Source organism: Netta rufina (genome assembly GCF_964035555.1).
Source record: "Netta rufina genome assembly, chromosome: 5".
Taxonomy (NCBI): Eukaryota; Metazoa; Chordata; class Aves; order Anseriformes; family Anatidae; genus Netta; species Netta rufina.
This window is the reverse complement of record NC_140128.1, coordinates 4,651,746-4,666,491: the sequence shown is the minus strand read 5'-3', so window position 1 is coordinate 4,666,491 and position 14,746 is coordinate 4,651,746. Positions and strand designations below refer to the sequence as shown.

The window sequence follows — 14,746 nt, the reverse complement described above, 5'->3', positions numbered from 1 at the left end:
AATGTCTATTTATTTCCTTTTCATTCTTGTATACCCAAGTGCAACTGCTGTCTCCATTTCTTCCCTGAGCTTATCTACCTGAAGAAAGTGCCTCTCTCAATAGCAGCAGTTGATCACTTCTCTTTATTGAAATATCTTATTTTTCCACAAGGTCTGCCATTGACAAGCCACTGGTAAGAAGGTTATGATTATCATAATTCTGTGTTAGGTGGTAAAACAGCTTGTCACAAAGTTAACAAGTTGTTGTCAGTGCAAATCTCCCTTAAGTGTGTTGATTTAAGGCCCATTCTATTTTCCTCACCATGTGTTACTTCTGTAACATTTGATTCTCAAAAATTCTTCACCTTTATTCATTCGTTTAGACATAGATGCTGCAGCCCACGAGGTAAGTACTGGTATTTCTGTTGTAAAAATAATAATAATAAAAAAAATTCTGGCGCATAGAAAGCGTATTTACTGGGCTCAGTGTCATTCAGCAGAGCATATGTGTAGGAACATCACAGGACTACGTGCAGGCAAAAAGGGACCTGAGCTGATGAAAGAATTTTGATTCTCCAAAGCTAGTTGAAAAAAATAGTTGACGAACTATTGAAAAAATGTTCTGGAAACCTGGGAGAGGGATGTGTCTTTGGGAGAGGCCTTTGACTCTGGGAAGATATGGATGAACATTGACAGTGAAGGCAGTTATCCATGTATAGTATGAAAATGTCCCACAAAGGTGTTGTCAAACTTAGATGACATTAAGAAAGGTTTAAACATTTGGATAAACCAGGATGCTCTATTATTAGTTCACAGTTTTGTTTGTCAAATTTTAGATTGTGGATGATATTTTTTTATAAATACAGTGAGGTGGAAATAATTCATCAAATGCCATAGGCAATTTCTAAAGCTGGGAATGCTTCCCCTCTTACCCCCCAACATAATTCTGCCCCCAGTTATTATTTTCATTACTTATTTGATTCTTCTTGGATTGTAGCTCTAAGCAGTAGTGAGGGCTTGGTATGAATTCTGCTGTTTCCAGGTAAAAAAAAATCAGTATGTACTTGTGCTGTGCTGTGGGCATGCTGAGTACAGCACTTTCTCACTCAGCTGTTTTTCTTTTGGTAGATGGACATCATTCTGACCCATAGTGACCTCCAACTTTCATAAATTCGCCTCGGATTTTCAGTTGATTAGGGTTAGAATAGAGTTTTGGAAACAAGTGCTTAAGTTGATAAGCTTGTAAGTTCACAGGTGCCTAAGTGTGAGGCTTCATTTGCCATTGCATTAAATGAGACTTATGGCATTTCAAAATCCTACTCTTCAATGTCACATCATGACATTACGAGAAACCTGGTTCTGAAAGCTGTAAAACTACATCCTTAGCTGATTTTCAAAATTGTTAACTATGCAGGAGCATTCAGTAACTCAAAATCAGTACTACTAAGAGTTGGATGCTGGAAACTGGATTGTAGGAATCTAACTTAGTGACCTTTTTGAAAAAGAAATAAATCAGGCCATATATTTTTTAAAGATTCTTAAAACAATCATAAATACTTGATGGTTTTGAGTATCTAATTTGTAATCAAGAGCCTTCTGAGTCAGTGATTGGCATCAAGGTTATGTAAAGCTGTTCTCTTCATGTGCTAGAAATATAGTGAAAAGAAGATATGGTTTGGTGTTTGAGGTAGGTTAATTTTTTCAGTCACTACTCAATAGCTGGTGGGGTAGAATTTCAATTGAAAAATTTCAATTGAAGATTTTCCTTTTCAGCACTGAAAGCCAACAATCAGTATTCATTCACTGTTTTTTTTTTTTTTTTTTGATTATTATTATTTTTCTCCTTAATCTTGCAAATAAAAGCTTCACAACCTGACCATCTCAATGTGAGGTCCTAAATTTTGTGCTACAATGGTGCTATTTGCAAAAATACCCATTTTGTCCCTGCATCAGTGGTGTGTTTTCCAGATTGGCTTGCTTCCCATCCAAACTAGTATTTAAAAGAAGTTATACAACCTTCCAGTCCACATGGCAGTTATGCTAGCACTAGTGTGAATTCTTGCAAGGTTTGCAATCGTTTATGGAACAGCTTTGTTTTAAAATCTATGCAAACCAGAATGCTAATTACTGTTACTTATTTTTACATTTGCTTTTATTGTGTAAAAGAAATATATAGAAATGCCAAGCTAAAGCTGGTCCTGTGACCTTGGAGTAACCTAGTGATGAATTTTATATATGCTTATATATATAAATAATATATATATATAAACATATATATTATATAACATATATAATGTATATATATATATGTTATATATGGAAAATATATAACACATATATGTAACATATAATTTTTATTTTCTGCCTCCATTCAAGAACATTTAATCGCCACTACTTGCGGGGCAGCCAATAAATCCCTCAAGATATTGGGAAGGGAGTGATTAATAACAAATTTAATTCCGTTTTTAATGTTTGCATTTCCAAAATCAAAAAATTGCCTAGGCAGTCACTTTAAAGCTTGCTTTTGTTGTTACTGTCTCTGTGACCCTTAAATACTGAGAACAGTTTGGTTGCCAGTCCTGCTGTGATTCAAGTCCCAAGCCATTGGTGAGGCCTCCCCTGCCTGGAGTGCCTGGCATCCCATTTTTCCCTAGGCTTGAGAAGCCTGGTCGACATAAGCTGTACTATGGGCTGCCAGCATTCGGGTGTGACAAGCACACCTTTGCTCGCTTGTCACTGCTGATGGAGCTGCCAGCTCCATCTGCTGCGTGTGCCGGGCCTGTGGCCAGGAGCTGGCAGCGGGGGCCGTGGGGTGGCCGCTGTGAGGTGAGGCCGGGGCTGCCCCCATCCGGTTCCAGCCACCCCTACCCAGGCCACAGCCATCAGCGAGTTGGTGGCGCCTTAGGGACAGTGTGTTTAAGAAAGGGATAAATGCTGCATGGCAGTGAGGGATGAGGGAAAAAAAGTGTGAGAAACACCCCTGCGAGCACCCCGGCCAGGAGAGTGGCAGGAGGTAGAGGACTCAGGACTGTGAGGGAGCGAAGATGAGTTGGGGAAAAGTAGGGGCATGTGGGAAAGGAGCTTTAACTTTAGTCTGTGTCTTACCATCCCTACTGTACTGTAATTAGCAATTAATAAAATTATTTTCCCTAAGTTGAGTCGGATTTGCCCATGAGGGTAAAAAAGGGGTAAGTGATCTCCTGGTCTTTACCTAGGCCCATGAACTTTTTCATCTTATTTTCTACCCAGTCCTGTTGAGAAGGGGGAGGGAGAGAGCAGCTGGGTGACTTCATACAAGCAGTGCATCCTAGTAAGCAGGCATAGCATGACCTGCAGAATATGCCTTTAATTTATAGGCCACTACCAAAGGGGTAAGATCCCAGTCGTGTGTGTGTGTGGGGGAAGCAACTACTGTATACAATGCATTTCCATTTTTTAGAACATCACAGCAAGCTGGGAAATTAGTTTTCTGGCACAGAAAAAAGCTAGCACCTTAGCCAAAATATTTAAACACTACTGGTTTCAAAATATTTATCTGTGATCCTTTTGTAGCCTTTGCATGGTATTGAAAAGGGATGTCAGGGAACAAACAAACAAACAACAGCTTCCATTTGTCACCCAGAGTTCTGGCTGTGCCCCTCCTTCATGCGTTTGTCTAGCCACTGAGTCACTGAGCTTGCAGTATTGTGCAACTTTCATTTCTGTGGAGGCTTGTTATATTAGAGAAATTGTTCCAAAGAAAGCAACAATTATGACATAAGCACATCTGGCTCTTGCAAATTATTCTTTATTAAGCTTTCATTTAATTACATGTGCTGAAAGGTCTGCTTTTGATTACTGTAATTTTTTTTATTTGTCCATCTGAATGATAGTAATGTTGGAAATTACATACAAACCACCTGGCTTTTTTCTCACTAATAAGGCAAAGTTTATATAGATTTATGTGTAGAAGAGGGATTAGGATCTTCCCTGTTTATGTTAGAAGAATTATTGCTGATGCTAATTCAAGGTGAGAGTTTAAATTTGGTCACTGAGAGGAAATTAAACCTATTTGGTTTTGTTCAGTAAATGCTTTAGATTGGTAGGAATAGTTTACTTTAATGTACACATTTTTTATTATGTTTCAGTTAAACTTTTGAAAAGTTGGATGCATATTCTGTGAGGTTGTTTTTGTATTTTCATCACTATTTACAGGAATTTTTAAGGCCTACACTCATTAACATTTAGAGAAGGTAGAGATAACAATCACTGTGCACTGAGGTGGAGACATACCCTGTTGCCTATTTTAACTTTTCTTGCTATCTAAAGAAGATGCAGCATTGCCTTTTGGTAGCAAAGGATTCCCACGTCAGCTTCCAGCAGAGGTTCTAAAATTGACATTTTGTGGAAGGCCTTGAAACATGGATTGTTTCTGGCAGGGGTTGATATCTCTTCATCATAACCAGTCTCACAATGGTGCCAATTCTTGGCATATTTGGGCATGGTATTACACTTTGCTCTTTATTGTGACCAAGACGGACAGTATTTACTGCAAAAGTGAAAAAGAAATTGATAAAAAACAAACTTAAGAAGAAAGGTATCAGTGTGTGGAAGTTTGCTAGGATTGTTTGTTTGTTTGTTTTTCTTTTTAATAATGAGAAGGGAAAAGCCACAAGCAGGAATGTGCTAAAAACAAAACAAACAAAAAAACCAACAAACAAACAAACAAAAAAAACACAATAAATCTCTCAATCGCTCAAGAGAAGCAACAGCAGAGCAATAAAAATTATGTACGCTTACAGCTTCTCTTCTAGGAATTTTGCAGGAATATATTGTATATCTTCTTGTCTTCCAGCAACTGTATGCAGCTCAGCTGGCAAGCATGCAAGTTTCTCCTGGAGCCAAAATGCCATCTACTCCACAGCCACCAAATACAACAGGGGCACTCTCACCCACGGGGATGAAAAATGAGAAGAGAGGGACCAGTCCGGTAACTCAAGTTAAGGTATTGCTTATTGAAGAAAAAAGTTGGCACCTAAGAAGTATAGTGACACTAATTGCTCTACTTGTTTTACATCTGGAAGTTGAAGCACACAAAAGCTCTTCAATATTCAAATAAAATGTTCAGTTTTAGTACTGCATTATCAGTACAGAGAATGGAAGAGAAAGTATTCACTTCTTGCTTCCAAAAATATCATACATCCCACTTCCTACCATAGGCAGCACAACATATTCATCAGTAAAATGTGATATTTTCAAAATTTCAGTTTGTAATCTAGTAATGTGCATAAATGGCATCCACGTCATAAATTGTTTCAGGTTGAACATTTGAGCATCTTAAAATACAGTGCTAGCTTATGTTGTTAAGGCAAGAGAGCCTGTAGATCTTCTAATTATTTTTACAAATCTAGCTGTATTTTTTCCACAGTTTTGGAAGAAGCCTCACATAAAAATAAAATGTAATTCAGGACTCCAGGGAAAACACTGTAGCACTGCAGATTGATTTGACTTTTGCCGCTTTCACACAGCTGCTGACAACTGGGCTGCTCCTTGTTGGTTTTGTGCCATTGCTGGGTGCTTGTGCCTGCTTATTCTCACTTGCTTGGAACTAGGCAGCTACAACATGGCATTTGCCAGCAGTGTGAAATGAACATCATGCACCCCTTGAAGTCTGGTGCATCAAGCACCTTTGGGTGGAACTGGTTGGCTTTTGTTGCTACATTTTCCTGTGGTTGTTCTGATTTTCAGGAGTGCAAATACACTGGAAAAAGATTTACTCCAAACTGGAGAAAAAAAATGAAGAAAAAAGGAAACAACAACAAAAAAAATACCAAGCACATTCAGATATTTTGTCAATTTGAATTATAGTGCTATAAATGCAGAACTATTAAAATAGATCTAAAGAAGGCATGTAGTGACTTTGTGTAGAGAAGTATGCATTTTTTGCTAGCTGCTAAAACCTTGCAGGCATATAGTCCTTTAGCCTCAAATCAGCCTGGGAAGATTTTACTTGCTTGAGGTAAGGGTTTCTTTTTCCTTTCCTTTTTTTTTTTTTTTTTTTTTTTTTGACATGAGAGTAAAATATCATTCGTTTTTTCATTATCATCAATCATTGTGGTAAAGTGTGGGTGAATAGATATTTCTGCCTGGGCTGATAAATTTCCATGACATTTTTTTGCTAGGCTGAGAGTACTAATAAATAAAAACTATTCCATTACGGCTAGATCTAACATTTATTTAGCAAAGTGTTCACTTTACTTAACTGTAGATGTGTATTAGTCCAATATTTTACCTCTCGTAATCCAATGCCAGGTTTGAGAGCAGTCAGTGAAATTTACCACATATGCAGAGTTTGTTATGGTCAATACAGAAGCCACCAAAAGCAAAACCCAACTCTTTCAGCAAAGTTGCCATAGTATAGTGATACCTAACACCAGTGATTTATGGTATTGAGAATATACTACTGACTACTTTAATGTGAAAAAGTAATTTCATAAGTGAGTGAGCCAAATGGATCTACACCAAACCAAACCTTTACTATATGAGTCAAATTTTCCCTGGTTAAATTTAAGCACATATCTCCTTGAACCAAGGCCAATACCATTCCAACTTTGTGGCCAGCTGAGTCCTATTACAGACTTGACCACATGCAAATTCTTGGGGGTTTCCCTACATAATTTAACTTGAATGGACTGATATATACGTTAATAAAAAAGAAGCCTTTTTATTGTTATTTTATTAACAAGATTGCATTGAAAATATTAAAAATAAACTACGAGTGCTTTATGTGGATAAATACCAATGGCTAATGAAAAAATAATTATTAGTATAAAACACTAATAAAATAGTACTTACGTGCTGTCTTTGCAAATTTTTACCTATACAGAACATGACAGTTTTGATGGTCATGCATTGCTTAAATCCTGTATGTGTTCTCTGTATTTATATAGTTATTTATATATACTATATGCATTATTTATAGAACTAATGGGTTTCTTTTACAGTAGTCAGATCTTTCAAAAAATAATGATAGGTTTTTCAAGTCAGTGACCAGAATGTTTTCCAGCTTTTTGGTTGCCTCACAGAAGAGAATGCTGTTTATGAAGTACAAACAAACAGGTTCTGGCAGTGTTCAGATTTTTTTTCCCATGATGGTATCATCAGTAGTAGGCAGAAAATTATTTAGTAATTGAACACGGTAGCACAGGTTTCTATGGTACAAGCTCTCAAGCCTTAGCCTGGCAAACTTCATAGTCTGAAAGGGGCTCTGAACTTTCACAGAAATTCACTGAAGCCAGTTTGTACCTGTGCAATGAAACAGCTTGCACATAACTCGGCCACAAAGCATGAGAATGTACTATGTCTCTTATACCTGTGTGTTTCTGCTTTCACTTGGACTCTAAACAGGTGTGGGCATTTGTGTGCACTGCAAGGTCAGGAAGAATAAAAATGTCAAGCAGTTTTATAGGAACAGTTTAAAAGTGGTGATATAATGGCATTTTAAATACCCATTTGTTGCATTTTCCTGTATAATGCTTTGTATATGATCAGATGTACTTCGTTAAATCACCGCTTGACAGTAAGGAGAATGGAAGAGATGAGATAATGTAGTGTATTATTGTATTCTGACACATAGTTCTAAGCTTTGAAATGATCAATGCAGTGGTTTAAAATGGGGATGATACTCGCTTATGTCTAGCATGATTCTGCTTCGGGCATATTTTAGATGAGAGATCTGTCTTGCTGGGCTCTTTAATTACAGAAAATCACTATTTCACAGTTTTCCAAATGCTTTGTCTTAACATATTAAGCAAAAGGAACAAACCCAGAGAATGGGAAGAAGGTTATGATGTTAATATCTACCCCCATCAAAGAAATTAATTACTTGAATGAGCCTTCTTCCAAAAGTTTAGATTTTTCTCAAATAGACTTATTCTCTCATAGCACTGAAACAAGATGTTTGTCAAAGAGAGAATTTCTTCCATAATTGCGTATGAAAAGTATCAAAAGATATAAGTGTACTGATGCTAGATTTACATATCCTTAAAAAATACTCCTTGTCTTTATGCAAATGAACGTACAAATACACTAAAGGTTGAATGCATAAGAAATAACTACAGAATACAGAAATAATTACAGAAGTATCAAACAATCAAGAAGCAGAATTGCATTTATATGAAAAAAAAATCTGATTTTACACGAAACTGTCAAAAACACATGGCACAGAAGAATAATAAAATTGTAAAATATACAAAATTAAAAGTAGAAAATATATGAAATATATTTTAAAATGCATACACTATGCATTCATTACTGTAAGTCAAGGAATCTAAATTCAATGAAATTCTTATCCTTATTGTGAGGGAACAGCATAGATTATTTTACTAAACAAAACATGCACTCAAAATAAGATGCATGGAATGTATAAGCTAGCAGCAGCATTAAATATGGGCCAAAGAACTGTCAGGGGTTTCCAAATGATTCTTTCATGGAAGTACTTCTGATTGCTTAGTTTTTAATACATTTAAAAATAAGTTACATAACTTATTTTTATAGTGCCAGGAACTTTTCAAATAGAACAAATGCAAAAGCGTTACTGAGCTGCTGGAAATTTTAAATAATTCTTTGTAAATGCCCTAGGTTAATTTAGATCTCTGAAAACACATTAGGAAATTAGGCTGTAATGTGAGCTAATTCAAATTTTAATTTGGCAAAAAGAACGATCCAGCCACATAGTTAATGTAAATAGAAGCATAACACAGAGAAATTAATGAGATTTCCTTTCATTGAATCTTAAAGGAGGCAGATAATTAGCTTCTTTTGTTATTATTGCAGGAGAACGTGGTATTGTCTTCGAGGTGTAAAGTAAATGCTGCTTGCAAAATGATTTGTTCATTTGTCTTTTCCTAATAGTTATTTACATTAAACTCTTGTAGGATGAAGCAGCCCAGCCACTGAATCTTTCAGCCCGACCCAAGACAGCTGAACCTGTCAAATCCCCGACATCTCCAACACAGAATCTCTTCCCAGCTAGCAAAAGCAGTCCAGTGACAGTGACGAACAAGAGCGGCATCCCCAGCCCCCTTGGTGGATCTCTGGGAAGAGGATCCTCTTTAGGTAACTATTCTGTCCTTGGAGAAAACTGGCAGGTTTTCTGTGTAAAATGTCAGCTTGAACACACTTGCATCTGAATTAAATATATAGTTGGATCTACATTTCTGTTTAAAATGGAGAGAAAAAATGCAGGAAAGATTTTCAACTAACTCTTGAATGCCAGGGGTTTACAAGAGTAAACAAAGTGATACAGAAGTGATATGCATTTACAGGAAATACAGCAAATAAATATTTAACATCTACATACAAATACATACACATAATAGATGTGCATATGTGAAAAACATGAAAAAGATGCTTATATTGATATCTTCCCCAAAGACATCAAATGGATATATACATTCAGGGTTAACATTTGAATTTTGGTCTCTGGATTAAATGGGGGGAAAAAAAAAAAAAGCTTTGAATGCATACAGAAGCTGATTAGATACTAGACATGGAGACATGATGGCTCATGTGATGAATTAAATCTAGTGCAACAGTATATAATACTTGGAGTAAGTGAGTTTTCAGTCACTCCTTGAGCCAAGGTATGTCCATGGTTCACAATGATTCAGAAGTCAGGCAGGAAGGTAACCCCAAATGTGGTTTTCAGCTGTTTAGCCCAAATATACCATTAGTTTTACCCAGAACAACATTCTGAAAGAAAAATAATTCTCTGTGTCCTGGGTATTAAGTTCATTCTACCTAGACAATCTACTGAATAAATTGTTTATTTTTTTAACAAAGACAAAATTTCTTCAGCCCAGCCAGTGTAGTTTATTATCTGTTCACTTTATTGTTTGTTCAACTTTTTATTATTTGTTCATATATCTGCTGAGATTCTGTTAATGCTTATGGTTGCAAATAGGGATTTTTTTTTTTAACCCACATTCAGGATTTTTTAATTAAGAGACAAAGCTTATTAAGTAATGAAACAAAATTGATCTGAAAACTGGACATGAAGACTATCTTAACTAGTCAAGAAACAGAATCAAGAGCTGTAAAATTTAGATTATCAGGCCTAAAGATCAGGTAGATTTTACCCACGACTAAATACAAACCACTTCCTCGCAATTTGTAGCTCAAGTGTACTTATAAAATATATAGAAACATTTGTGAATAATGAACAGACATGTTAAATACATACATTATATATATAAAAATTATGATTAAATATATAAAAATTATGATTTGTTCAATTCTCAAAAGACTTGGGAACATCATGATCACTGAAGGATCAAGTTCTGCAACTAGCTAGCTATTCTACCTGTCAATATATTTCCATCTATCACTATGCTAGCTAACATTAGAAAGTGGTGTACCAATGTGAACTTGCAGACTATTCTAGAGAAATTGATAGAGAAGATATGCCTAGGTTGTGAGTATTTTTCCTGTAAGTCGTAAAAACGTTTCCCTTTGATCCAGAAGTAAAGAAGCCACGGAAGTATTGTCAAAAATAAACAAACCACATGGGATCTTTTGTTCTGTTTTATGATAAATTTAGGTGGAGTCTAAATCTCATTAAGTCACAGTTCCATTGCATTCATTCCCATCAAGACCACTGTATTATATCAACTTTTTGGTTCCCAGGATGAAGTGTGAGAAGCATGTAATCTTAATGTTTCTCATTTTAAAAGAATTCAGGGTCTTTTGAGGTTGAAATTTATTACATTTTAATTACTTTATTTATATTCTCTATATATTTTACTTAAATATTGTATATTTACTGATTTGTTATAGCGGAGTGTTAGTAAGTACATAAATACCACAAATTCAGAGCTTTGATAAAGGACATCAACTTAACAGATACACAGACCATGCACAAACTTTGCTTAAAGTTTTTTATCTTGAATGTATATACACAAATGTGCTGCATGAAGGATACTCCCATGCAGGAACCAGTGGTCTAGTCAAAGCTTTGCCACAGCACCGCAGAACAACCTTGAGTACTCATCTTTACCTCTCACATGCATTTTAAAATGCAACAGAAATGTTTTGTGTGAGTTTGATGGATGTTTAAAAATTTCCCTTTCTGTCCAGAGAAACAGAAAGAAAAACATATTTTCTCTACCAATTTAGAGCTTTATACTCATGTTAAGGTGATAATATATTCTGTCTGCCACAATAACTATGGGTGCTCTTTCAGAAATTGAAAGCTAAATATCGAGTGATGGCTCTGTCTTGATAAAGAGATTCTAAAAATTGACATAGACTTTCATGTCCAACTAAAGATTTATTTCTCCTTCTTTGTTCATTTTGTTAATTGTTATTAATACCTCAAAGGCTTCCCACTTAACCTTCAGATAATTGTTGAGTTTAACAGAGAGTCTGTGGGTATACTCAGATACTTACATATCAGGCTACACCAAGACTTCAGTGGTTGTATTTATATACAACAAAAGAGGAGCACAGGCTTATCAATCAATTCTATAGATTAATTCAGCCTTCAAATAGACAACTGCCACTCCTCCTCCTTTTGCAGATGTTAGTTGGCTGGAGTTTTTAACAGGATGAGAGCTGAGTAATTACACTGGATTCTAATTTTAATCATTACCTAAATAAAGTGTGTTCTCTGTTTATAGATATCCTTTCCAGTCTTAATTCACCTGCCCTATTTGGGGACCAGGACACAGTAATGAAAGCCATTCAGGAGGCTCGAAAAATGAGAGAGCAGATCCAAAGGGAGCAGCAGCAGCAACAGCAGCCGCATGGTGTAGATGGAAAATTGCCCTCCATGAATAACATGGGTCTAAACAACTGCAGGAATGAAAAGGTAATGTCTACCATTGCCACACAGTCTGTCATTCATTCTTTTCCCTGTAAATAGATTCTTATTTTTATATAAAATTTATTTTTACAGCCTTTAGCCACCTCTGATTCATGTTAAATACAGCTTTTCACTTCACAGTGCTGTGCTACAAACTTTTCTGTGTTTAAAAAACAGCATTCAGAAAAACAATCCTATGCACTACATATGATTAATTGTTTGTGGTCATTACATTTTGAGTTGTGCTTTTGGGAATGATTGGATCGGTAAGTATGGCAGAAAGGCAAGTGCATACTAGCATGGCAGAGTATCACAATGTTCTTGAAAGTATCTGAGTATGCTTAAATCTGTGACTCAAATTCAACAAAGAATCTAAGCTCAAAACAATGTTTTTGGCTCTTTGTTGAATCTTGACTTGGATTCCAAATAGTAAAGTGAAATGGGGAACTGTAATAAAATAGAGAAAGTGTAGAGAGAGAACGTCCAGCATTGGACACTCAGTTTACCAGACAGCAACCTGGAATCATACCCCAAAGGTGAGGAGCAGTTTCTGTCATGCATATTAAGGACCACTCAGAGGGCAAAGAATTCCTTTGTAAAATTGTTTGCATCTGTGTTGTCCTGCTCTGTGGCCTTTCCAAAGCCTACAAGTTTTGCTCCAGGAACAGGTCTCTGTGTGTATAACAAAGCCAGTAAACACTGAACTAGGTAAATGGCTGAGCTATAAGGCAGCCCTTTTGGTGAAGAATGCTACTCTGTTAGCTTCCTTAGAGGTGGCTTATGCTGCAAAAAATACAGCATATGTGATTTTACACCACTGACACAAAGTCAGTTATACACCACAAGAATTACTCTACATTTCAGTTAACTAGAAAGGAGTCCCAGGAATATCCCTGTAATCATTATGGCATTGGACAAATTGGAACTGTTATGATTCAATTTGGTAAAGAACAGAAACTGACACATTCATTAGCCTACAAAGCACCTAGTGTTTCAGAGTATTTCCTGCAGAAAAGAAAAATAATTCATTAATGAAAATTCTGTGATATTCTGTATTTCAGAGCGTAGGTTCTATATGCTTTGGGGTGTATAGGGGGAGATTATATTATACTCCAAAAGTAACAGAAATTTTTTATCTAGGCTGAGTATAAGATTCAGTAGAATATTATTTATAAATTAAACCATGAATTTGATGATGATATGATCTTTTCTCAACTCTCAAGGGAATACTTAGTGAGTAAGCAGATTGTAGGAAGTCACAGAAAGGAAAGGAAATGTAAACAGGGTTGTCAAATATTGATGTATACCTTTTAATCTACATTTTATATTTTTGCTTGATTCTTCACAGCACTTAAAGCAAGAGAAAGGGTTGGTGTCTATTAAAACTATTTGTTAAACAATTACTACACAGGATTAAAATGGTTTTACAAGACAAATTCAGAAGTTAATAGATTTGTATTTCTACTAGAGTTAGTTTAAGTGTCAACATTTAAAACCTCATTTAATACAGGTTCATATTATGAAAATCAGAGGAATTAATAACTGATCAAGCAGGCCATATTCAGACAAAACTTACAATGTAAAGTCAGTGTTTGTCTTAACTAACTGAGATGTAGGGTAGTAAAGTTGAAGGTATAAAATAAATGTCACGCCTATGATTAGTATTAAGAGTTTATAAACTAATGCTAATTTTAAAATGTATTTTATGAGTTTCAGTTGCTTGACATTTAAAAATATCTAAGATGCTATAAGGGCTATTAAAAGAATTCTTAACATTTGATTTGAATTTGAAAAGTATAAAAATGGCATCTGTTTACTTATCAGGCCTGTTCCCTGAGTTTTTTCAGTACCATGTTTACTTCTTGTTTTGGATACAGTAAATTTTTATTTTGCCTTTCATCTTTTAAAGTAAGGGAAATAAATGGTTCAGTGAATAAACTGGAATTTCTTTTTTGTGCAGGTTACTAGCAATACACAATTCCTGATACACATGTAGGAACAACACGGATGTATGGGTTCTAGGCTGTGGTTATACATCACACAATATGAGGAAAAAAAATAATTTACTTGCAAATTTAGCAGAGTTTATTGGAAGTCTTAAAAATATTAAAAAAAAAAAACAACATTGTTCTCAAATGCTGTCTTTTATCTGGAGGCTTCTCGTGGCAGCGTTTGAAACTTTTAAACTCTGAGAAAAAACAGCAGCAAGGAAATTTGTTGTTAAATCTCAAAGTCCCTTTATATAATCCTGCTAGCTTTGTTTACTGCAGCATGTACTATAGAAAGAATCGTTAAGGCAGGAAAAAGTTATAGTATGTACTCTGGTTTTACCTTTGGTATACTAGTTTGTTATCCTTGCTCTGCAAGAACAGCAGGGTTTGCAAAAGAATGGGATATAAATTAGTCGTTTTTAATGCTGATATATCCTGACTCACTATCTTAAAGAAAATAGAAGAGTTAAGTCAGAGTCATGAATACTGAGGAAATATATTTATATTTTATTGCATGTATAAAATACATTAAAAACAGAGGCATCCTTTGCACAAATAGAATTTTAGAACACTCGTTTTACTCCTTTTACCCTTTGCCTTTCAATTTTTACATTATGGTGTATTTCTTTTACTTTAAAATTGATGGCTAGGATGATCAAAATGGGGGGAGGGAATGATAGATCACTTCAGTAAAAAAACATAATTCTGAAATAATTGCATGCAGAGGATATAGTGTATAGTTTGTCATAATCCCATTGAGGCTTTGGTAGCATAGTTGCTATTCTGGACTAGTTTCTTTTGAAGAATCAGGACACTATGTTTTCAGGACCAAATTTTCAGAAATGGGCTTCAGGTAATTAGACTTGTATAAATAAGTAGCTAGAAGCTGGCACCAGAAAAAGATGACAAATTAATTGCCTGCAGATGGTTTAAA

The 14,746-nt window shown here is 35.4% G+C and overlaps 1 protein-coding gene across 5 annotated transcripts in view; it reads left to right on the top strand.

Annotated features, from left to right (window-relative positions):
* Positions 1–14,746, top strand: part of SOX6 (SRY-box transcription factor 6) — a 373,900-nt gene that overhangs the window by 302,526 nt on the left and 56,628 nt on the right. For all 5 annotated transcript variants that reach the window (XM_084287862.1, XM_084287859.1, XM_084287861.1 and 2 more), the window contains 3 exons: positions 4,814–4,963; positions 8,895–9,075; positions 11,637–11,827. In XM_084287862.1, coding sequence (XP_084143988.1) covers positions 4,814–4,963; positions 8,895–9,075; positions 11,637–11,827 — 522 coding nt within the window. The remainder of the gene's footprint in view (positions 1–4,813; positions 4,964–8,894; positions 9,076–11,636; positions 11,828–14,746) is intronic.